Genomic DNA, 23,135 nt, shown 5'->3' on the forward strand with positions numbered 1-23,135 from the left:
AAAAACTTAACCTTTTCCCAATTTTAGTTCTTGGCAGATTTTAGCTATTTTAGGACAAGTCAAGCAAGCATCACACAATTCAAACAAGCATGCAAAGAGTATATTGGCAGCGGAAAGTAAAGCATGTAACTTGCAAGAATGTAAAGGGAAGCATTTGGAGAATTCAAACGCAATTGGAGACAAGGATGTTTTTCCCGTGGTTCGGATAGGTGGTGCTATCCTACATCCACGTTGATGGAGACTTCAACCCACGAAGGGTAACGGTTGCGTGAGTCCACACAGGGCTCCACCCAAGGGCAACGGTTGCGCGAGTCCACACAGGGCTCCACCCACGAAGGGTCCACGAAGAAGCAACCACCCACAAAGGGTCCACGAAGAAGCAACCTTGTCTATCCCACCATGGCCATCGCCCACGAAGGACTTGCCTCACTAGCGGTAGATCTTCACGAAGTAGGCGATCTACTTGCCCTTACAAACTCCTTGGTTCAACTCCACAATCTTGTCGGAGGCTCCCAAGTGACACCTAGCCAATCTAGGAGACACCACTCTCCAAGAAGTAACAAATGGTGTGTAGGTAATGAACTCCTTGCTCTTGTGCTTCAAATGATAGTCTCCCCAACACTCAACTCTCTCTCATAGGATTTCGATTTGGTGGAAAGAAGATTTGAGTGGAAAGCAACTTGGGAAGGCTAGAGATCAAGATTCATATGGTAGGAATGGAATATCTTGGTCTCAACACATGAGTAGGTGGTTCTCTCTTAGAACATATGAGTTGGAATGGTGTGTGTGTTCTGATGGCTCTCTCTTCGAATGAGAAGGGGGTGGAGGGGTATATATAGCCTCCACACAAAATCCAACCGTTACACAGTTTTCCAATCTCGGTGGGACCGAATCAGAAAACTCGGTCTGACCGAAATAGTAAACCTAGTGACCGTTAGGAATTTCGGTGGGACTGACATGCAACTCGGTAGGACCGATTCGGTTAGGGTTTGGGCATAACGTAATCTCGATGAGACCGATTACACAAACTCGGTGAGACCGAATTTGGTAACTAGCTAACCAGAGAGTTGGTCAGGCAAACTCGGTGGGACCGATTTGCTCTTTCGGTGAGACCGAGTGGAACTCGGTGAGACCGAAAAGTTACAAAGGGGAAACACTGAGTTTACATTGCAATCTCGGTGGGACCGATTCGCTCTTTCGGTGGGACCGAGAAGTTACAAAAGGGAAACAGAGAGTTTGCAACCCCATCTCGGTGAGACCGAGATCCCTATCGGTAGGACCGAATTGCTAGGGTTTGGCAGTGGCTAATGACAAGTGAAACTCGGTAGCGCCGGATAGGAAGAATCGGTAGGACCGAGTTTGGCTTAGGGTTTAGGTCATATGTGGATATGGAAAAATAGTTGAGGGTTTTGGAGCATATCACTAAGCACATGAAGCAAGAGGCTCATTAAGCAACACCTCATCCCTCCTTAATAGTATTGGCTTTTCCTAAGGACTCAATGTGATCTTGGATCACTAAAATATAAAATGAAGAGTCTTGAGCTTTTGAGCTTGAGCCAATCCTTTGTCCTTAGCATTTTGAGGGTTCCACTTTCACATCCATGCCATGCCAATCATTGAGCTTTCCTGAAACAATCATCTTGGAATAGCATTAGCTGAATGAGCTATATGTTGTTATGAATTACCAAAACCACCTAGGGATAGTTGCACTTTCAATCTCCCCCTTTTTGGTAATTGATGACAACATATAGATCAAAGCTTCGACAAAAGATAATAATCATGAAATTTATCGTCGCTTTGAGAAGTATGTGATAAGTAAGAGCTCCCCCTAAATTTGTGCATATTTAAAATTTGCTTTGGACTGCAAATGGACAAAGAGTTAGAGTCATGGGTTACTCTTCCATGTCACATACATCTTGGTGGAGCGCTCAAAATGATAAGAATGAAATACATGCACTCATCACCAAGAATAGTGAATGATCACAAACGATAGATAGAATGATAATATTTAAGCAAGCATTAAGCAAACATTAAATGTAGCTTATGATCAAACACATGATCATCAATGTCTCACAAATGATGACGTAGTATCAAGCACTCAAAAGAAAATAAGTTCGAAAAACCACCAAATAAAGCAAGAGAGAAAAGCAACACTCTCTCTCTCGAAGCCTATGATCTATACATCTTCTCCCCCTTTGGCAACAAGTTACCAAAAAGTTCCTAGAAAATGCATAGCACTAGATCGACGCTCAGGCTTGATCTTCAGGTGGTGGTGGAGTCCGGATCACTCCAAGGACGAAGGCTTCGGTAGATGCTGAAGTAGTCGCTGGAGTTGGAGCTAAAGTAGATGCTGGAGCTGGTGGAGTTGAGGCTGTAGCTGGTGCTGAAGTGGTGGCTCTGGTGTCAGCAACTGGCACGGCAGATGACCTCGGGCCTCGTGGCACTCTGGCAAAGGTATGAGTGGTAGTCCTGCCTCTCCTCTCCTGCATGTCCTCCTGGAGCTGCTCCACTGCAGACTGAACTTCTGTTACCTTGACATCCAAGTCATAGAACTTCTGTTCCATGATCCTCTCTAGGCTCTGCTGATTCGGAGTGAGAGTGGCCAGACTTTGCTCAATCCTCAGCGTGGATGCAATCAAGTAACCGAGCTGCTCTTGTTTGGTCTTCAAGAAGTATTCAGATGCCTCCTCTTGGGTAGGCATCTTGGCAGCTTTCTCCTTCCTCGCCTTCTCCTTCTTTGCAAATGCTTGGGCAGATGATGGCTCGTTCTCAGTCATGACAACTTCATTGTCCTCAAAATCTGGACGGATGGGCAGGTGTTCTTTGTCCAACAGATATATGCCCGTGCCCATTTTGGAGTTGATGAGCTCCTGAATTCGAGGGGCATATCTGCAGCTCCTCTTTTGATCTGCTGCAGTCCTCTTAATCATTTCCACTATGAGGCTCATCACCTTGAACTTCTGAGGCACATCAAACACATGTAGCAAGTTGATAGCATGGCCTCTGATCATCTTGTGATCTCCAGACTTAGGCAATAAGGTGTGCCTTAGTATCCAATTAATCGTCGGGAGCCCTGACAGAAGGTAATGTACTGAGCCAAACTTGAAGGTATCAAGTGCTTCATTGGGAATTTCCTTGTACATATTGGACATGGAGTTATGTTCCATCTTCTTCTTGGCATAGATATCCAAGTCATCATCTTGCTCCTCTGGGGCATTTATGATCTGTGCCCACTCAGCCACTGTAGATTGGTACCTTGTACCCTCAGACATCCATGTGATCCTCCCATCTGGATAAAAGTGAGCTGTGGAGTAGAACTGCATGATGAGTTCTTTGTTCCACTTTGTGAGCTTCTGCCCAACAAAATCAGCTACTCCACAAGCTATGAAGCTGTCTTGCACTCCAGGATAGTGCTCCTCGTTGTCCTTGATGTATGTCCAATCAACCCAACGCATATCACAGACAATGGGCTTCTTATCTAACAGCACAGTCTCATAGAAATCCTGCTGCTCCTTGGTGTGAAACCTGTAGTCCACGGAAGTCCTTCTCCTTGAAGCATATGGGTCTGCTTCTCTCCATTTCCTCAGCCCTGAATCTCTTCTGAGCTTCATGTCCTCGGCCACAGGATGAGCATCGTTGTGGTCTGGGATCTTGGGCTTTAGCTTCCTTAGGACATTTTCCTCTTCTTCTTCAGCAACAGTCTCAGGCACTGGGGCCTTGTTCTTTTCAGCTGCAGGGATGCTCCGTGTATTCCTCTTGGGCTTTGGCTTTGGAGCTGACTTGGCTTTGGAAGCAGCTCCCCCTGATTTTATGGCATCTCCCATAAGCTTGGGTGCCTTGGGCGCTGGTGCAGCTGCCTCTTCTTCCTCTTCCTCTTCCACGATGGAAGCTTTGCCAAGCACCCTAGCCACAGTCTTTTTCACCCTCTCCTTTCTTTTCTTGCCCTCAGCTGCAGCTGGCTCTTGGGAAGTGGGCTTCTCAGTCAAGGCTCTAGCCTTTGACATGGGCTGCCTGCCTGCTGGTCTTTTGATCTTCAGACCTGGCTTAGTGCCTTGGGCTGGCTCAATTCTCTTGGAAGTGGCCTCTTCCTCTGCCACATAGTCCTCATCTTCAGAATCTGAGGTTTTCTTCTTCCTTTGCCTAGTGGCAGCTTTAGGCAGGTTGCTGGGTGTGCTCCTGCTGCCATCATCTGAGGAACTTGAGGGACTAGTGCCCTCACTCAACTGCACTTGCTCCTCTGACAAGTTTTGGCTGTCACTCTGGTCTGACATGATGCAAACTGACTGCTGACCCTGTGAATAGATTATAGAGGAGATAGAGTGGATAAGCATCACAAAATGCAGAGATTTTTGCAAAAGAATAATTCAAAAACCTAGTTTTAGTTTCCCACTGAAATCATCTCGGATCTACCGATTTTCAAACTCGGTGATACCGAAGCAGTTTTGGAACCTAAACTAGTGAACTCGGTAGGACTGAGTCACAGTTCGGTGGCACCGAGACTGCTAGGGTTTCACTGAGTTCAAAAATCGGTCACACCGATAAGTAATTCTCGGTTAGACCGAGTCTCACTTGTGCAATGGCATAAGCCAAATCGGTGGGACCGAGTTTTTCAACTCGGTGGGTCCGAGATGGTTTCGGCGGAAACCTAAACCTAGAATTTTCGAATCAAACCTAATCTATGAGCGTTTTGACTGGATAGAAGTTTCTCAAACGTGGCAAGAATCAATATGATCACAATGTGCTAGGAATCAGATTGAGGAATAGCACAGAGATCAAGTCCATACCCTAGTTTGGCGGGGACTTGCTACGGCGGCAACGGCGGGGCAGAAATTCTGTTGACGGCGATGGAGACCAGCGACTTGAGGCTGCTGGCGGCGAGGAGGACGATCCGGAGACCCAGGAGGCAGAGTGAGCTATGCGCGGGCGAAGAGGTTTCGGAGAAATTTCCAAAATTCTGCCCGTGACTATATATAGCCCGACCCTGTCGGTGTGACCGAGTGGAACAACTCGGTGGCACCAAGATTCATAACTACGTGCATTTACTGAAACTCGGTGTGACCGAAAGGTTCAAATCGGTTGCACCGAGATCGAAAACCTAGATCAACTTAATGATCTCGGTAGGACCGAAAGTGGAGTATCGGTCAGACCGAGAATCATAAAGAGGTTTTGGAAGTTTAAGTCTATGACGAATCGGGGACTCCGAGCGCTCCTCACACAGAGTGGTTCGAATCTGACTTGATCAAATTTTGTGATGCAGCATGAATAGAGTTTGAGACGAGAAAAGCATAGATAGCTAGGGGAGGTTCTTAGGCATTCTTGTCCATCCACTTGGCAAAAAGAAATAAAGCCGAACAATCAAAACAACAAGTGGATGTCCTCGAATGAGTAAAATATGCAACCAGCATGCTCACACAATAAGATGGCAAATGAAATATGTGACAAGACATGCACAACCAATACTAGCATCTATCAAGCAATTTGCGATGACTAGGTCATCTATATATGAGTATATTGTATGGAGTCAAGTGAGAACACTTGATCATAGGTCATACTCATCATTTAAGCTCAAGTGGGGTTACCACTTTTACATAAAGCATTGTTGTGTTCACATCTTTAGAGTTGCTTTAGCTCAAGTCTTAGAGTAAAGCTCCCCCTAGATGTGATATCCCCCCTAAGAGGGATGAACTAACCTTGGGTTTTGTCGATGATGACTTCATGTAGATATTGAAGATGTGAATGCTCAATGTTGATGTAGATATCTTGGAGCTATCCATTTGAGTGAATTGCACTTTCAATACCTACATGGGTTAGTCCCACAAGGAACAAACAAGGATATCCATAGACATAGAGTGATGCACACAAAAGATGATGTCCATGAAAACTTTTAGGTTACCTTGTCCCTTGTCTTACCAACAAGAGGGTTTGTGACTCCTTGAACTAGTGCAAGATGTGGAAGTTGATTGCACTTGTTCTTGCCAAAATGATAAGAGTGAAGTATGTTGGCGGAGTCACCCTCAAGAACTCTCTAGTTCTTCTTCTTTTGGATCCACATCATCTTGATGGGAATCCTTGGAGTTGTAGTCGTACTTGATGAAGTGGAACTTGAATTAGTCTTGGGAATCCACTTGACTAAGGTCTTAGGAGCTTCTTCAAATGCATCAATTTCCTCTTGAAGCTTGTCCCTGCCTTTTTGCTCGTAGTTTTGTGGTGGAAGATCATCTTGAGCTTGTGTCCCCTTGAAAGAAGTATACTTCTCTTGTTGAGGGACAAACTTTGTCTTGGGGTATTGATCTTCTTCCCATTCAACTCCATTGGCATTGAACTTTCGTTCAAAACCAACACCTTGATTCTTCCGGTGCATTCCTTGCTTGCGCACAATTTCCTCGAATTGCTTACTCCCGGCAAGGCTTTTGTACACTCCTTTCTCTATAATTCCCTTCAATAAGCTATTTTCTTGCTCAAGTGTAACTTGGCTAAGAGAATCATTAGTGGAATCAAGAGAACTACTAGAAGCAACAATATTGAATTTAGCATAATCATTGTTACTACTAGAGGAAGAATCTTTCTTGTTAGACTTGACTTGAGGCATGTAAGTGGATAAGAGTAAACGCTTGGCAATGTAAGAAGAACTTTTCTTGCGGAGATCATCATTGATTGCCTTTAAGAACTCATGCTCTTGCTCAAGATTGAGCTTTTCAAAGCGTAGTTTCTCATGAGCCCTTAAAAGTTCTCGATGATCTTCGAAGATAGTGTCATGAGCTAACTTAAGAGTTTTTAGTTCTTTAGTTAGAGCCTCAATCTTCTCCTAATCATTGTCATTCGTTTTATCTTGATTAGCATGATTAATTGGTCTTTCATCATAGTATTCATCACTAGAGTTGTCACCAAGCAAATCATCACCTAACAAGTCATCTTCATCACTATTGAAATCAACATACTCGAGGTGTGTTACCTTAGGACCTTTGGCCATGAAGCATCTTCCAATTCCTTCATTTGGTGAGTCAAATATGTCGTAGGAGTTGGTTGACACAAGTGCTAGACCGGCAACACCTTCATCTTGAGTATCTTCGGAGTCGGAGTGATAACTTCTCTCGGAGTGGCTGTCGGAGTCGGATACCCATTCACCAACATGAGCTTGATGTCTTCGTCTTGTGTAGCTCCTTAATGATTTTTCCTTCCTTTTCGAATCCTTGCTTCTCCGTGAGTATCTTCGTTCATAACGATCATCTCTACTCCTTCTCTCTCTCTTGGTGGTGATCCTTTGCTTCTTCTTTTTGGAGAATCTTCTCTTCTCTTGTAGGGAGCCGTACACTCATTGGAATAGTGTCCGGGTCTTCCACAATTGTAATAGTTTCGCTCTTGACTAGAAGATCTTTTGTCATTGTAGGACCTTGACTTGGAGCTTCTATCTTTGCTTCTACTCTTGTAGAACTTGTTGAAGTTCTTCACCATTAAGCTCAATTCTTCATTGAAGTCTTGTTTCTCACTTGATGATGTAGGGGCTTCACATGAGGCTTTATAGGCACCACTTGATTTGTTGTGAAGTTCCTCTTTATCCTTAAGTGACATCTCATGAGCAACAATTCTTCCAATCACCTCCGTTGGCTTGAGATCTTTGTAATTGGGCATCATTTGGATCAATGTGCACACGGTATCATATTTTCCATCCAAGGCTCTTAGGATCTTCTTGATGATGAATCTATCGGTCATCTCTTCACTTCCTAAGCCGGCAATCTCATTTGTGATGAGAGCAAGCCTAGAGTACATTTCAGCGACACCTTCACCATCCTTCATCTTGAACTTGTCAAGTTGGCTTTGAAGCACATCCAACTTGGATTCCTTGACAGAGTCGGTACCTTCGTGCATATCAACCAAAGTGTCCCAAATTTCCTTTGCATTCTCAAGACGGCTGATTTTGTTGAATTCTTCGGGGCACAATCCGTTGAAGAGAATATCACAAGCTTGAGAATTGTATTGCAACATCTTCAACTCATCCGCGGTAGCTTCACGGTTTGGTTCTCTCCCATCAAAGAAGTCACCTTGCAAACCAACACACACAATAGCCCAAACGGCGAGGTTATGTCCAAGAATATGCATTTTCATTTTATGCTTCCAACTAGCAAAATTAGTACCATCAAAGTAAGGACCTCTACGGTGATAATTTCCCTCGCTAGACGCCATACTCTCCTAGGTTGTGAAACCAAGGCTATGACCACCAAAAGCTATGGAGATCAAGCAAATGGAGACCAAAGCTCTGATACCACTTGTAGGATCAAAAGTATGTCTAGAGGGGGGGGGGTGATTAGACTACTTGACCAAATAAAAACTTAACCTTTTCCCAATTTTAGTTCTTGGCAGATTTTAGCTATTTTAGGACAAGTCAAGCAATCATCACACAATTCAAGCAAGCATGCAAAGAGTATATTGGCAGCGGAAAGTAAAGCATGCAACTTGCAAGAATGTAAAGGGAAGGGTTTGGAGAATTCAAACGCAATTGGAGACAAGGATGTTTTTCCCGTGGTTCGGATAGGTGGTGCTATCCTACATCCACGTTGATGGAGACTTCAACCCACGAAGGGTAACGGTTGCGCGAGTCCACACAGGGCTCCACCCAAGGGCAATGGTTGCGCGAGTCCACACAGGGCTCCACCCACGAAGGGTCCACGAAGAAGCAACCACCCACAAAGGGTCCACGAAGAAGCAACCTTGTCTATCCCACCATGGCCATCGCCCACGAAGGACTTGCCTCACTAGCGGTAGATCTTCACGAAGTAGGTGATCTCCATGCCCTTACAAACTCCTTGGTTCAACTCCACAATCTTGTCGGAGGCTCCCAAGTGACACCTAGCCAATCTAGGAGACACCACTCTCCAAGAAGTAACAAATGGTGTGTAGGTAATGAACTCCTTGCTCTTGTGCTTCAAATGATAGTCTCCCCAACACTCAACTCTCTCTCATAGGATTTGGATTTGGTGGAAAGAAGATTTGAGTGGAAAGCAACTTGGGAAGGCTAGAGATCAAGATTCATATGGTAGGAATGGAATATCTTGGTCTCAACACATGAGTAGGTGGTTCTCTCTCAGAACATATGAGTTCGAATGGTGTGTGTGTTCTGATGGCTCTCTCTTCGAATGAGAAGGAGGTGGAGGGGTATATATAGCCTCCACACAAAATCCAACCGTTACATAGTTTTCCAATCTCGGTGGGACCGAATCAGAAAACTCGGTCTGACCGAAATAGTAAACCTAGTGACCGTTAGGAATTTCGGTGGGACTGACATGCAACTCGGTAGGACCGATTCGGTTAGGGTTTGGGCATAACGTAATCTCGGTGAGACCGATTACACAAACCCGGTGAGACCGAATTTGGTAACTAGCTAACCAGAGAGTTGGTCAGGCAAACTCGGTGGGACCGATTTGCTCTTTCGGTGAGACCGAGTGGAACTCGGTGAGACCGAAAAGTTATAAAGGGGAAACACTGAGTTTACATTGCAATCTCGGTGGGACCGATTCGCTCTTTCGGTGGGACCGAAAAGTTACGAAAGGGAAACAGAGAGTTTGCAACCCCATCTCGGTGAGACCGGGATCCCTATCGGTAGGACCGAATTGCTAGGGTTTGGCAGTGGCTAATGACAAGTGAAACTCGGTGGCGCCGGATAGGAAGAATCGGTAGGACCGTGTTTGGCTTAGGGTTTAGGTCATATGTGGATATGGAAAAATAGTTGAGGGTTTTGGAGCATATCACTAAGCACATGAAGCAAGAGGCTCATTAAGCAACACCTCATCCCTCCTTAATAGTATTGGCTTTTCCTAAGGACTCAATGTGATCTTGGATCACTAAAATATAAAATGAAGAGTCTTGAGCTTTTGAGCTTGAGCCAATCCTTTGTCCTTAGCATTTTGAGGGTTCCACTTTCACATACATGCCATGCCAATCATTGAGCTTTCCTGAAACAATCATCTTGGAATAGCATTAGCTCAATGAGCTATATGTTGTTATGAATTACCAAAACCACCTAGGGATAGTTGCACTTTCAGATACCCGTAGTGCACCTTTATAGCCACCCAGTTACATTGTGGCGTTTGGTACACCCAAAGCATTCCTATGGTATCCAGGAGTTGCACAATCTCATGGTCTAAGGAAATGATACTTGACATTAGAAAAGCTTTAGCAGACGAACTATACGATCTTGTGCTAGGCTTAGGATTGGGTCTTGTCCATCACATCATTCTCCTAATGATGTGATCCCGTTATCAATGACATCCAATGTCCATGGTCAGGAAACCATGACCATCTATTGATCAACGAGCTAGTCAACTAGAGGCTTACTAGGGACATGTTGTGGTCTATGTATTCACACATGTATTACGGTTTCCAGTTAATATAATTATAGCATGAACAATAGACAATTATCATGAACAAGGAAATACAATAATAACCATTTTATTATTGCCTCTAGGGCATATTTCCAACACCTCGTGGGCCCCCTGTTGCTCCACCGACGTACTCCTTCCTCCTATATATATACCTACGTACCCCCAAACGATCAGATACGGAGCCAAAACCCTAATTCCACCGCCGTAACTTTCTGTGTCCACGAGATCCCATCTTGGGGCCTGTTCCGGAGCTCCGCCGGAGGGGGCATCGATCATGGAGGACTTCTACATCAACACCATAGCCCTCCGATGAAGTGTGAGTAGTTTACCTTAGACCTACGGGTCCATAGTTAGTAGCTAGATGGCTTCTTCTCTCTTTTTGGATCTCAATACAATGTTCTCCCCCTCTCTTATGGAGATCTATTCGATGTAATCTTCTTTTTGCGGTGTGTTTGTTGAGACCGATGAATTGTGGGTTTATGATCAGGTCTATCTATGAACAATATTTGAATCTTCTATGAATTCTTTTATGTATGATTGGTTATCTTTGCAAGTCTCTTCGAATTATCAGTTTGGTTTGGCCTACTAGATTGATCTTTCTTGCAATGGGAGAAGTGCTTAGCTTTGAGTTCAATCTTGCGGTGTCCTTTCCCAGTGATAGTAGGGGCAGCAAGGCACATATTGTATTGTTGCCATCGGGGATAACAAGATGAGGTTTTCATCATATTGCATGAGTTTATCCCTCTACATCATGTCATCTTACTTAAGGCGTTACTCTATTTCCATTAACTTAATACTCTAGATGCATGCTGGATAGCGGTCGATGAGTGGAGTAATAGTAGTAGATGCAGGCAGGAGTCGGTCTACTTATCTCGGACGTGATGCCTATATACATGATCATACCTAGATATTCTCATAACTATGCTCAATTCTGTCAATTGCTCAACAGTAATTTGTTCACCCACCGTAGAATACTTATACTCTTGAGAGAAGCCACTAGTGAAACCTATGGCCCCCGGATCTATCTTCATCATATTAATCTACCAATACTTAGTTATTTCCTTTTGCTTTTACTTTGCTTTTATTTTACTTTGCATCTTTATCATAAAAATACCAAAAATATTATCTTATCATATCTATTAGATCTCACTCTCGTAAGTGGCCGTGTAGGGATTGACAACCCCTTAACGCGTTGGTTGTGAGGATTTATTTGTTTTGTGCAGGTACGAGGGACTTGCGCATAGCCTCCTACTGGATTGATACCTTGGTTCTCGAAAACTGAGGGAAATACTTACGCTACTTTGCTGCATCATCCCTTCCTCTTTGGGGAAAACCAACGCAGTGCTCAAGAGGTAGCAAAGTGAACAGAGCATATGTAAAAAAAATTGGGCAGGGCGGACCATGGCACGCTTTTGCCCCTATGTAGCTCCGCCAGTGGCCTTCTCAATAGCTGCATATGTGATCAATCTGCTCGAGAGGAGGAGGATAGGTTAACCAGTAACAATTCCCCTTCTCGCAAGGCGGGCAGGGCAAAGCATTCCTTTCGTCGATCTTCGTCAGCGAGTCTGTGGATTTTCCTCTCCTTTTTGTTCGCCGCTATGGTGGTCAGTGGCGGGGAGGAGAATCTTGGTGCCTCGACTTCATCTAGTACATAGATTAGGGTTTTAGTCATCGTAGTGGCGACGCTGGGACGAATGGCATCTCTTCTTCTTCGAGTCAGTCTTTCGGGCTCTGGTCCTCCTCAAGTTCGTTCGTCGAGATGGATCAGATGGAGCTCTAACGTAAATTCTTGCCAGCTCCGTGGGGCCGTGTGGTTAGGTTTCTCGCCGTACGGACGCAACCGTGGAATTTTACATTAGGTGCTTCAAATTGATTCAAGGGTTCCAAGGAGACGACATCATCTCCTGGGCGTTGGTACTTAGGGGCACGTGGACGAAGACTTCCCAACTACCATTGACAAGGTCAGACCGACTCTGACATGGAAGCGGCGATAGTGCTCGTTCGGTGGTTCATGGATTTTAATGTAATTTTTATTATGTTTGAAGTGTTTTGTACTTTTGATGAATCTTTATAACAAATATGGGTCATTTTCGCATAAAAACACAAGGTTAGAGTTTCTCCCCGTGTTTTCGCGATGGCAATATAAGGTGTCAGGCGTTTTAGATCGATTCAAGGGTTCAACGTGCGACGACTGCGACTCCAGAGCGATGGTACTTAGGGGCACGTGCATGAAGACTTCTCGAGTGTCATCGACAAGGTCAAACTAGCTCCGGTAGGGGAGTTGCAACAGCGACGCATCGACGACTCGTTCTACAGTTGGCAACGGTCGTTCGATGGTCCAGGGACCTCGATGTAAATTTATTATGTTTAAGGTGCTTTGTACTTTAGGGTTAAATTTCATCAATAAAATATGAGTTATATGCAATAAAATATAGAATTAGATTTTTTTTTCAAATAAGGATTCCATTATATATTTTTGATATATAACTCATATCTTATTGGTTCTGAAATAGCGGTTATAGAAATATATGGGAGGCTCGTATATTTGGGAGGGGGTGGGTCATGAAATAGCTTTTCCCTAAACTAAATGAAAATTATACTTTTGAGGAAGGAAAATAAAGAAACATTATACTCAAGATACATTTCCGATTGAAGAACGCCAATAGAGAGGAAACGTTGCCTCCCTGATGCCCCTATAGCGAACTATCGTGCGCTTTGGAGGATCTCGTAAGTGAAAAATGGTGATTTGGGAGGCACCAACGCCTCCCCCTTCCCCTCCCCCCAGGCTCTTAAAACCTTTTTTCTTTAATTTTTTTGTCATGTTAACATGAGAGAATTGCTATGGGGAGGCCCGTTTTGGCTTTGGTGCGCATATGCTCCCAAAGGAATAGTATTTTTTTTAAAAGTAAATCAATTAAAAAAAATCTGAGTTTTAAAATTTTCTTGTGGATGTTCAATGTTAGTCTAGCAAGCATGCTTGACAATCTTCATGCGAAACAGGATAGCAATGCTTCGTCGGTGAAAATAAATAAATTAATTGTAACATTTAGCATTCGATTTGTTTTTTTTTGCATAGGTCAAAATACTCAAGCTTTTTTCAGTAGAAATTTGCAGGTAGCATTTTTTGTGTGACAATGAACATATCTATTTCTTTTTCAATTTTTTTGACATTTGAAAAAAAAACATTTTTGATGGGCAGGAGCATACGCTAAGAGCTGAATTGGATTTCTGATTGCTATGCTGCAGTATAGAAGAATTTGTCGTGCTACATGAAGAAATTTGTGAAATTTGCTTACCTATCCAGGAATTGTGATGCTAGTAGAAGTGGATTGCTATGCTATGGCGAAAAGAATTGCCATCCTACACCGAAGAAAAGTTGCCAGTTGCCACACACGTGCATGAATTGCTATGATGCAACATTGAGAATTGCCATGCTATAGAAGAGAAAACATCACTGCAAACATAGAGAAAATTGCCACACATGTCTCAATAATTTGTCAAGTTATAACTACCATAATACACATAAAAATTGTGATGCTTATATAGAAGAATGTCATTTGTTCAAGATTTGCATCGTTCGCTCAAGGGGTGGTTGGAGCAAACGTTTTGCATCATTCGCTGAGGGAGGATGGGTAGAGCAAATGGTGCCCCACAAGAATTGCCACTCTTACGTGCTGAGATTCGTGCGAGGGGATCGGACGCTCTATAAAATTTCCGATTTTTTTATAGATGATACTTTTAGTAAGGGTGTTTTTTCTTGGAAGGGTCCACATGTAAGAAAAATAATTTGCCAATGAAAAAGGAAACCGAGGCTATTTTTGTCCAGCCGGTAAGAGCACGCGAGGAGGGGGGTGGGTGGCCGATTTATTGCTCGATATTTCGCGATTTCTCTCCTGCGGCCAGCAGATCTGTTCCGATCCGACCCCCGAGGGCAGGTAACTCCCGTCTCCCTCCCCCAGTTTTACTCCCAGATCGATTTTTCTTTCCACGCGCAAATCCGCCTCCGCTTTCCCCATTTTTCCCTGCGTATTTTATTGAGTCTCGATTTCCTCGATTAGTTTTTGAAGTGCAGAGGTGGTTCACGTACAACCGCCGCTAACCGCGCGCGCGCGCTGCCCGGAGCGACGACGCGCGGCGCGGGCCGGCCGAGGAGAGCGCGCCGGATTCGTGCGGTGGCCTGACCTAGGGTTTCGCCGCGAGATGGACGGCCGGGCTCAGCCGCAGCAGCAGCAGACGCCGCTGCCGCTGCCGCTGCCGCCGCCGCAGCAGCAGACGACGCCACCGCCGACGCCGCAGACGCAGACGCCGCGCGTGAGCTCGCCGCCGCCGGTGGCCCCCGGCGTCATGATGCCGCAGCACGCCTACGGCGCGATGCCGCCGGGCTCCGCGAGCGTCATGCACGGGATGCCGCTCGCCTTCAACCCCATGGCGTCGCCCGGGGCCTCGCAGGCGGCATTGAAGCCCGCGGACATGCCGCCGCTCGCCATGTACCGGCCCGATTCCACCCCGCCGGGCATGCCGCAGTCCGTCGGCGGCGGCGGTGGCGCCCTGGTGGTCAGCGTCAGCGGCAGCGGCAGCGGCGGGGAGCTCGTGAAGAAGAAGAGGGGAAGGCCGAGGAAGTACGGGCCGGACGGGACCATGGGCTCGGCGGTGAAGGCCGAGGCGGGCGGGCAGTCTGGTGGCGCGGGCTCCAACTCGAATCCTGACGGGAAGCGCAGAGGACGGCCCCCGGGATCTGGCAAAAAGAAACAGCTCGATGCCTTAGGTAATTTTGGCCGCACCCGCGTTGGTTCATATCTGAATTCAGAAACATCACTGTTCACTCAGCAGCAGCTTGTGCTGAATAAAAGCATGTAGTACTGTATGTCTTTCTACATGTTTGTCGCCATTTACTTTGTAAGGATTTCTCCACATTGTAAAGGAATTAAATAGGACGCAATAGTGCAGGCATTTAAATAATGTGGGAAGTACACCTCTGCTTGATGTTAGTTATGCACAGAGCACTCATATAATATAGAAGTGAGCTCAGGTCTTCTGAATATTAGAAAATTTATTGGTTGCCTTATTTTTTTAGGAATATTCTTCTATGGGTTTTTATTATTGTTTTGCTCATTTTTCTATCATGTCACAAACTGTGTTTACTTTTGAGTTTTGCAAGATAAAAGGGTGGTAAATATTCTGGCAATATAGGAGTATCATGTTAATCGCAGTTTATCACGTTGGTTGTAATTCGATGGCCTTCTTTGAACATTTTTTTGTGCTGACTATGATATTTGGTTTACTGAATTGTAGGTTCAGCTGGGACATCATTTACTCCTCACATAATAACTGTCAAGCCTAATGAGGTACTCCTCACATATTAGAGTTGGCTGAAGTTAAACTTTATAAAGTTTGACCAAGTTTATAGAAAACAATATAAACATTTACCATCACAAATTTATATGATGTGAAAGTACATTCAATAATAAATCTAATGGTATTAATTTGTTATTGTATATGTTAATATTTTTGTTTATAAACTTTGTCAAAGTTTGCAAAACTTGAATTTTTACCAAAGCTAATACGCGGACTAAATAAAAATGGAGGGAGTACTTGAAAAATGCTCCGTCCTCTCTGATGTCATCGCGTGCTCTAGTTGTTCCTAAGTTGCTTTTGGACATTAGTTGTACGGTCAGGATCGAGTAGATTGCCCTGCTGGCTACCAGTCTTGGTTGAGAACAGAACCTGTCAGCATTATATTATTCATGAGCATACTGCTTTACGTTGAAATTAATCACTTCCATGGAAGAGCTAAGAACAGAGTGTATATTATGTGGCTCCTGGTACAAACAGCAAGAAGTAAAGCATAGCACTGAGTGGACCCTTGAGCATCTTTTGATATTTTATCCTCTTGACTTCTGTTTTCTTGCTACAACTGTTTTCGGTCTTCCCATGGATTCCATGCCATTACTGCATATTTATTACATAGTATCCAACCTGCTGATCCACAGGATGCATGGCACAATTCTTAAAGGATGGTCTTACAAAACTAGGAGAGTATGAGTAATAAATAACTGTCGGTTCTATCTTAGGCTGTTAGCTCCCATTCTCCTGGCATTACTTGGATACCTGTCATTATTCTGCAGTACCAATCCACATCCTCCCTTGATAGATATTTGCTGAACCTATTCCTTGCTTGTCCCTGGAGTTCAGACTATTTACCACACAGTGGGCGTTTATGCTTTAATTTATCTTGTTTGCAGGATGTTGCTTCGAAAATAATGTCTTTTTCACAACAAGGCCCACGTACTACATGTATAATCTCAGCAAACGGTGCGCTGTGCACAGCAACACTCCGTCAACCAGCAACCTCTGGTGGCATAGTGACATATGAGGTACGTCAAGGCCCAACTTGCTGAGATCTCAGAGGCATTGTGTGATTTTCGCTTCTCGTTATTTTTGTGAAGTGGTAATGCACAGGTTCAAAGTCCTACAGTAGCATCACAGCTGTCAACGGACCTATGATTTGGTTGTGTTCTACTCCCTCCGTCCGAAAATACTTGTCATTAAAATGGACAAAAAGAGATGTATCTAGACCTAAAATACATCTAGATACATCCCCTTTTATTCATTTTGGTGACAAGTATTTTCGGACGGAGGGAGTAGCATATAATTCTGTAGTCTGCACTCTGTTGGCCTATGGTTAACTGAATGTTTGCTTATTATTTAGGAGTAAAAAATTAAGCCTATATGGTCGATTTACTGATTGTTCATATTTCTTTTACATTTTCTATTTCCATTACTTCTTTAGTATAGCTTCCTTGTTTTTCATGTATTGTGTGCTAACTGTCTTTGTGAGCCCAATATGGAGTTTGTTAATCTTCTTGTTTGTTCTTGTGAACATATATAGTCTCTGACGACAGAACTGAAATGTCTAATATGTAGTTTTCAGTTTACATCTCAGCTTTTTAAGTTACATGACAACAGGTCCGAAAATTTAATCTGTACTTCTCACTCTCCCATTAAGTGCAAATCACTAACTGAGCATGTTAAAGGCACCAGGTTTTCTAGACCTTATGATAGTTTACTGGTTCCTTCATGTGGTCAGACTACAGAGTCACACCGTATTTCTTGATATTTTGGAATGGGATGTCAGTTTTATATCATACAAAGTTATATTCCAAATTGTAAAAATACATTGATTACCTATATACTGTTATGTGTCACAGGGCCACTTTGATATTCTCTCTCTGTCGGGCTCATTTCTGCTGGCAGAGGATGGTGACACTCGTAGCAGGACAGGTGGTCTGAGTGTTGCTCTGGCTGGAAGCGATGGGCGTATTGTAGGAGGTTGTGTTGCAGGAATGCTTATGGCTGCAACGCCTGTCCAGGTTTGTTGATGTTCTTTGCACTTTATTGTCAAGTGGCATCTCTGCATCCAAATTAGGCCATCGGTGACAGGTTACCATGTTGCGTTTCAGGTTGTGGTGGGCAGCTTCATCGCCGAAGGTAACAAAAAGCCCAAGGAAGAACAACCGAAACGCGAGCCAACATCTGCGCCGATGCTTACATCTGCGCCGATGCAGACGCCTGCTGGCTTCGGTGCAGCCTCAGCTGCTGCTACGCCATCAGATGGAACATCAAGTGACCATTCTGATGACCCAGGGAGCCCTATGGGACCCAACGGTAGCACGTTCAACAATGCAGGCCATCCGACACACGCTTCATATGCTCCGGTGGGCTGGTCCCTCTCCGGGAACCAAGGCCGCTACGACCCAGACATGAAGATGGTGACCGACTAATGGCTCCCCGATTTGCAGCAGCTTTATTCTCTAGTATTTGACCTAGTAGAGTGTAGGGTTTCCTGCACCGGCGCCAACAATTCATTGTCGGCCAATAATCCGGTGTGCTAGAGGTAGTCGGAGAGCCTTTCATGGAAGGCCTGAGGAGCAAAAATAAGTAGCATTGTCTTGCCCTGTTAATGTTGCTTTTAGTTTGTATCTCTTATCTGCTTTCGCAGTTAGTAGCTTATGCTTGGAGTTGTTATATCCTAATCAACGGTTTCTATTACCCATGAATTTGTATTTCAGTCTAGTATCTGCATGCACCAGTTTTGAATGCCATATATTTGTGTTATCATTGTTTAGCTTATTTATTCAGAGGGCTGGAGGGATATATACTCCGGGAATTACTGGGGTATAAGAGAAATTCAACATCCATTTTGGGCGGGTCGTTCTTACGACGGGTGGCTTTATTAATTACCGTGTTATTCAGATTCCATAGTCACTAGTAAGCCATTATTCACTAGTTACTCTTCTAAATCTCTCCTCTATATATAAGCCTTCCACCCCATCAGTACCCTGAATTCTTCACGCCCATGATTCCATGGTTCGAATCTTTAACAACTGCGGCCGTTTGTTCAGAGTAATTTTTTCTTTTGGAGAAATGTTCTTTGTAACTTCTCAGACGGAAGGCACTGTTGTTCGTTCCGATAAGTGGGTAACATGCCATAGCAGAATGGCAGAAGGTACATTCTATGATAGCTCACTAGCTCGGCATACAGGCACGCACGCACACACTTATATTCAGTTTATTCTGCCACGATCACTCCTTCCCTCGCCTTTCCCTGGTACGACCCCATGGTCGGAACTCTTTCACGCATGCTTGGATGGCGACTGCGGCAGTGGCGCCACGACGGTGTAAGCTGCAAAATTACCAACGTGCCAGATTCAGTGAAAAAATAGCGCATTATAGCAAAAAGATAGCGACACACATAAGATTTGCTATTAGCGCGCTATAGCGACACACATTAACGAGTTATTCTCCAGCACGCTATAGTGTGCTATTTCCTTTCACTAATGGAAATACTAATTATAAGCATAACAAAGCAGTGGACGAACTTCTGGACGCTGATGATCTGCTTGTTGGCGGCGGTGAGGACGAGGCAGATGCAGGGCATGTCCACTACCTTCATTTCAGCGCGGGTGTCCGGGCGCATGTAGGGGGCCTCCTTGATACTCTTGCTGCAGACGGGCAGGGGCGGAGCTGAAGCTAATCTTACCCTGATGCACCACTTAACCATGGAGAAAAATTTCAAGCGTGGATGCATTAAATAAATGTCCGTCATAGCTTGTAATAGGGATTACCAAACATAATAGAAGTCGATTTGTAAAACAAAATGCAACAGCCAAACTGCTTAAATATAATGCTAAAAAAATGACAAAATTACTTGAAAAGGTCTAGCATTCTCAAATTAAAACACATCATCGCATATCATGGTCATTAACCTACAATATAAAAACTAGAATCAAATTTTCAAGTAGAACATAAAAAAAATGCCCAAATCAAAGTATTTAAATTTGCTAATTTTTTTAAAAAAAATTACCTTTAGTATAATCTATTCCTCCAAGACATGAAATACTCAACCACATGATCATTGATGACCTTTTCTGTTTCTTCGTTCTCCACAAAACAAAAATAACATCATCACTTAATATTCTATCAATTTCCTTTTGCCTGGATCATATTGAATCTCCTCCTCCCAATTCATGTCTTCAGGAGCATCTTGTGATGGTGCATTTCTTTTTAGAAGAAACTGTCCATTATCTGCACTTAACAAATAAGATATCAAAAATTATGAAGCCAATGAAGTATATCTAATTACAAGTTAAAACAATAGCTAATGCCTGACGTTTTGCCCAAACACATACTCCCTCTATCAAGAAATACCAAAGCATTTCGATCACTAAAGTAGTGATCTAAATGATCTTATATTTTCTTTACGGAGGGAGTACAATTAAATCTAATTAAATAAGATTTAATCCACTAGGCACAATTTCATACATACAACTGTTGTAACCTAAAAATATTTAGGACAAACAACACAGAGAAGGGTTAAATTCGAACCAAGAGATACTGTAATCTAGACAAAAATAAATAAATGAGAATACATTGCTATTTTGCTAAGGAAGAGGAAGAGAAAATTATGACGTGCCACGTGGTCGCAAGGGAGGCACGTGGTCGCTGCAGCATTAAGCGTCGTTCGGACCGATGAGGAATAGATCCGTGCTGCACTAGGCCAAAGGGCCCAGTTTCCTTCCCTCAACTGATTTGTTTGTGTGTGTTTTCTTCTTTTTTCAGTTTCCATTTGTATTTATTAAATTTTAGGAATATTTTTAAAAATTTGGCACATATTTTTGGAATGCAATAATTTTTTTATAATACGTGAACAGTAATTTTTTCAAATTTTGGAACTTTTTTCTAGAATTTTAGAAACATTTTCCAAATTAGTAATCATTATTTGGATTTGTGTAACATTTTCTAAATCTTAGAAAATATTCAAATTCATGAAAGTTTTCGTAATTTGGATTATTTTTAAAATTCTTAAACATTTATGAAATAGGGGAGAATTTTCAAATCCAGGAGCAATTTTCCAAAAAAATTATAATTTTTTTAAATTCCCTTTTTGCAAATATGAGACCAATTTTTCAAATTCACGAACTTTTTTGAACTCTGGAAAAATATTTCAAATTGTGAACATTTTTGGAAAATTCTTGATCATTTAAAAAAATTCATGAATATTTTTTAAAATTCGGTGAAAAGGCAAAAAGGTTAAGGAGAAAATAATTAGAAAGTAAAAAGGGAAAAATAACAAAAAAGAAAGGAAAAACAGAGGCTCCTGGTACATGGCTCGACTCAAAGTGCACGCTGGGGCTGGAGGGGTTGGAGGTTATCCTCCGAGCCACGCAATCGCATTGATTAGTTGGTCTTGGATGGTGATGTAAGAACCAGAATTTAAGATAATGTTTTTTTTTGCATTGGAATTTAAGATAATGTGATGAGTATATGTGAACGCATGTATGGTGCTTTTTTACATCATCGCTCATGTACGATTTGATATCACCTACAGCTGGTTGAATTAGACATACCGAGGCTGGGCTAGGTTTTGGGCCAGGTTTAACAAAGCCCAGGTGAAAATACCAAGCCCGAGCCAAATTCAAAATTGCTAACCAATGTTTTGTTTGGTTAAGTTTAATCATTTTGGGGATACATAAATATATTACTATAACTATTATTTACACAAAATATTAGTTTTAGCCATTCTAAAGCTCGCCAAGATAGGATTCAAGTGAAAGCTGAGCCCGTGCTTCCGCCTGTCGTGTCTCTCGGGCATCCGTTTCTCGTGTTCCCAGCTCATTGACCACCTCGCGGCAGCCAATGGTGTCGGCATGTTGTCGATGATCTGGGCCAAACCGGATAATGAACCGAGTGTGTGGTGGAACGGGTGGAGAAACCGGCTATAGAAGAAAAAAATAGTCGAAGTGGAGCACCACATGTGCCCTGACACGTGGGACCATCTTGACTGAATGTGCACAAATTAAAGGTAAAATATGGCACACGTTTATATTTAATAAATGAGCTAAAATGAATGAAAATACATTATATTGGCTAATTCAAATTCATCTGTACAATTCATAAAATTGTTGAAGTCTGAAATTCCAGTCTCTTGGCTGTTTCACGCTTTCTCACATGATCAGTAAATTGCATAAAACCACCACTTTGAGGGCTAGGTTTGTGAAAATCACTAGGATACAGATTCGCTGCAGACAGCACCACGTCTAGCGTAATTCTTTTGCAAAAATCACGGATCGGCGGATCGGGCCGTGTTAAGTGAGTTTATGACAGCTGGGGCCTGTTTTTCGCCTACGTGGCACTCCAGGCCGTCCCGACAGCCGGCAGACGGCGTTAGACGGTGCCGTTCAGTCCTAGCAGTCAAAAGCGCCAACCGTTACTCCTTCTCCACTTTGCTCGCTCGCTCTCTTCTCGCTCTCGCTCTGTTCTTGGTCGCCGCACCCGTCGCCACCGCGTCGCGCCGCTGCCGCAGCGCCATGGTGTCGTGGAGTGATGGGTCAGATAGCAGCGAGCACACCAGGCAGTACATGAGCTCAGATTCCGACGACGGCACCATTAAGGTCAGTTCTCAGAGTTAGGGTTAGGGTTTGATATTTGGGGATTTTTGGAATGAGCTTCTTTTCAATCATTGGACCAAATATCTGTCATTCCTTTGCACTCCAGGTTCCTGCTAGCACCGAAGACTCAGATTTTGAGGGCCCTGAGACAGATATGTATGTTTTGTGCCATGGACACGGGAAGGCAGCAGAAAGGCGTGTTGCTTTCGAAGGGATTCACACTGGCAGGAGGTTTCTTTGTTGTGCAGAGAAGGTATGGTTCCAGCTGAACTAATTGGAAGTTGTCGATTTACCAAACAGATATGTCATTTGTTTATCATGGATATGTACTGTGGAAGCAGTCATTGTATCATATTGTGAGGTTAGGATAGTGGATCCAGTCATTGTTTACTGTGGAAGCAGGCATTGTATTATACTGTGAAGTTTGGACAGTGGATTCATTGATTGTTTACTCTGCCAGCATTGTTTAGTCTGGTTCTGGCAACATTGTTTAGTTAGGTCATTTTGTTAATTCTGCCAGGTTAGCATATTTTAAGAGAGTAGATGCATGGGTTGGTAGACCAGCATTTTTTAGTTTGGATCTGGCAATATTGTTTAGTTAGGTCATTTTTTAACTCTGTCATGTTAGCTTATTTTAGGACAGAATATTCATGGGTTAGCACACCAGCATTGTTTACTTAGTAGTTTTTTATTTTAGAGCATGATCTGAATTTTAGTATAAAGTAATCTAGCCTATCATTGTAAGCAAGTCACTGTTATGTAATTCATTTTGTTAATACTCTTTTTCCAGGAAGGTAAAAACTGTGGACTA

The 23,135-nt window shown here is 43.3% G+C and overlaps 1 protein-coding gene across 1 annotated transcript; it reads left to right on the forward strand.

Annotated features, from left to right (window-relative positions):
- Window positions 1-14,321: 14,321 nt before the first annotated feature.
- Window positions 14,322-18,494, forward strand: LOC119356398 (AT-hook motif nuclear-localized protein 10-like). The gene is made up of 5 exons (XM_037623355.1): window positions 14,322-15,141; window positions 15,669-15,721; window positions 16,619-16,750; window positions 17,585-17,746; window positions 17,837-18,494. Exons 1-5 carry the CDS (start codon window positions 14,577-14,579, stop codon window positions 18,155-18,157), a joined length of 1,233 nt encoding a protein of 410 aa, XP_037479252.1. The 5' UTR covers window positions 14,322-14,576; the 3' UTR covers window positions 18,158-18,494.
- Window positions 18,495-23,135: the final 4,641 nt, after the last annotated feature.

Source organism: Triticum dicoccoides, chromosome 2A (assembly GCF_002162155.2).
Source record: "Triticum dicoccoides isolate Atlit2015 ecotype Zavitan chromosome 2A, WEW_v2.0, whole genome shotgun sequence".
Lineage (NCBI taxonomy): Eukaryota > Viridiplantae > Streptophyta > Magnoliopsida > Poales > Poaceae > Triticum > Triticum dicoccoides.

Excerpts from the sequence above, each read along its gene's own strand:
- LOC119356398 (XM_037623355.1), top strand. The coding sequence starts at position 14,577 with ATGGACGGCCGGGCTCAGCCGCAGCAGCAGCAGACGCCGCTGCCGCTG. Across the intron at positions 15,142-15,668 it reads GAAACAGCTCGATGCCTTAG|GTTCAGCTGGGACATCATTT; the intron begins GTAATTTTGGCC and ends ACTGAATTGTAG. Across the intron at positions 16,751-17,584 it reads GTGGCATAGTGACATATGAG|GGCCACTTTGATATTCTCTC; the intron begins GTACGTCAAGGC and ends TATGTGTCACAG.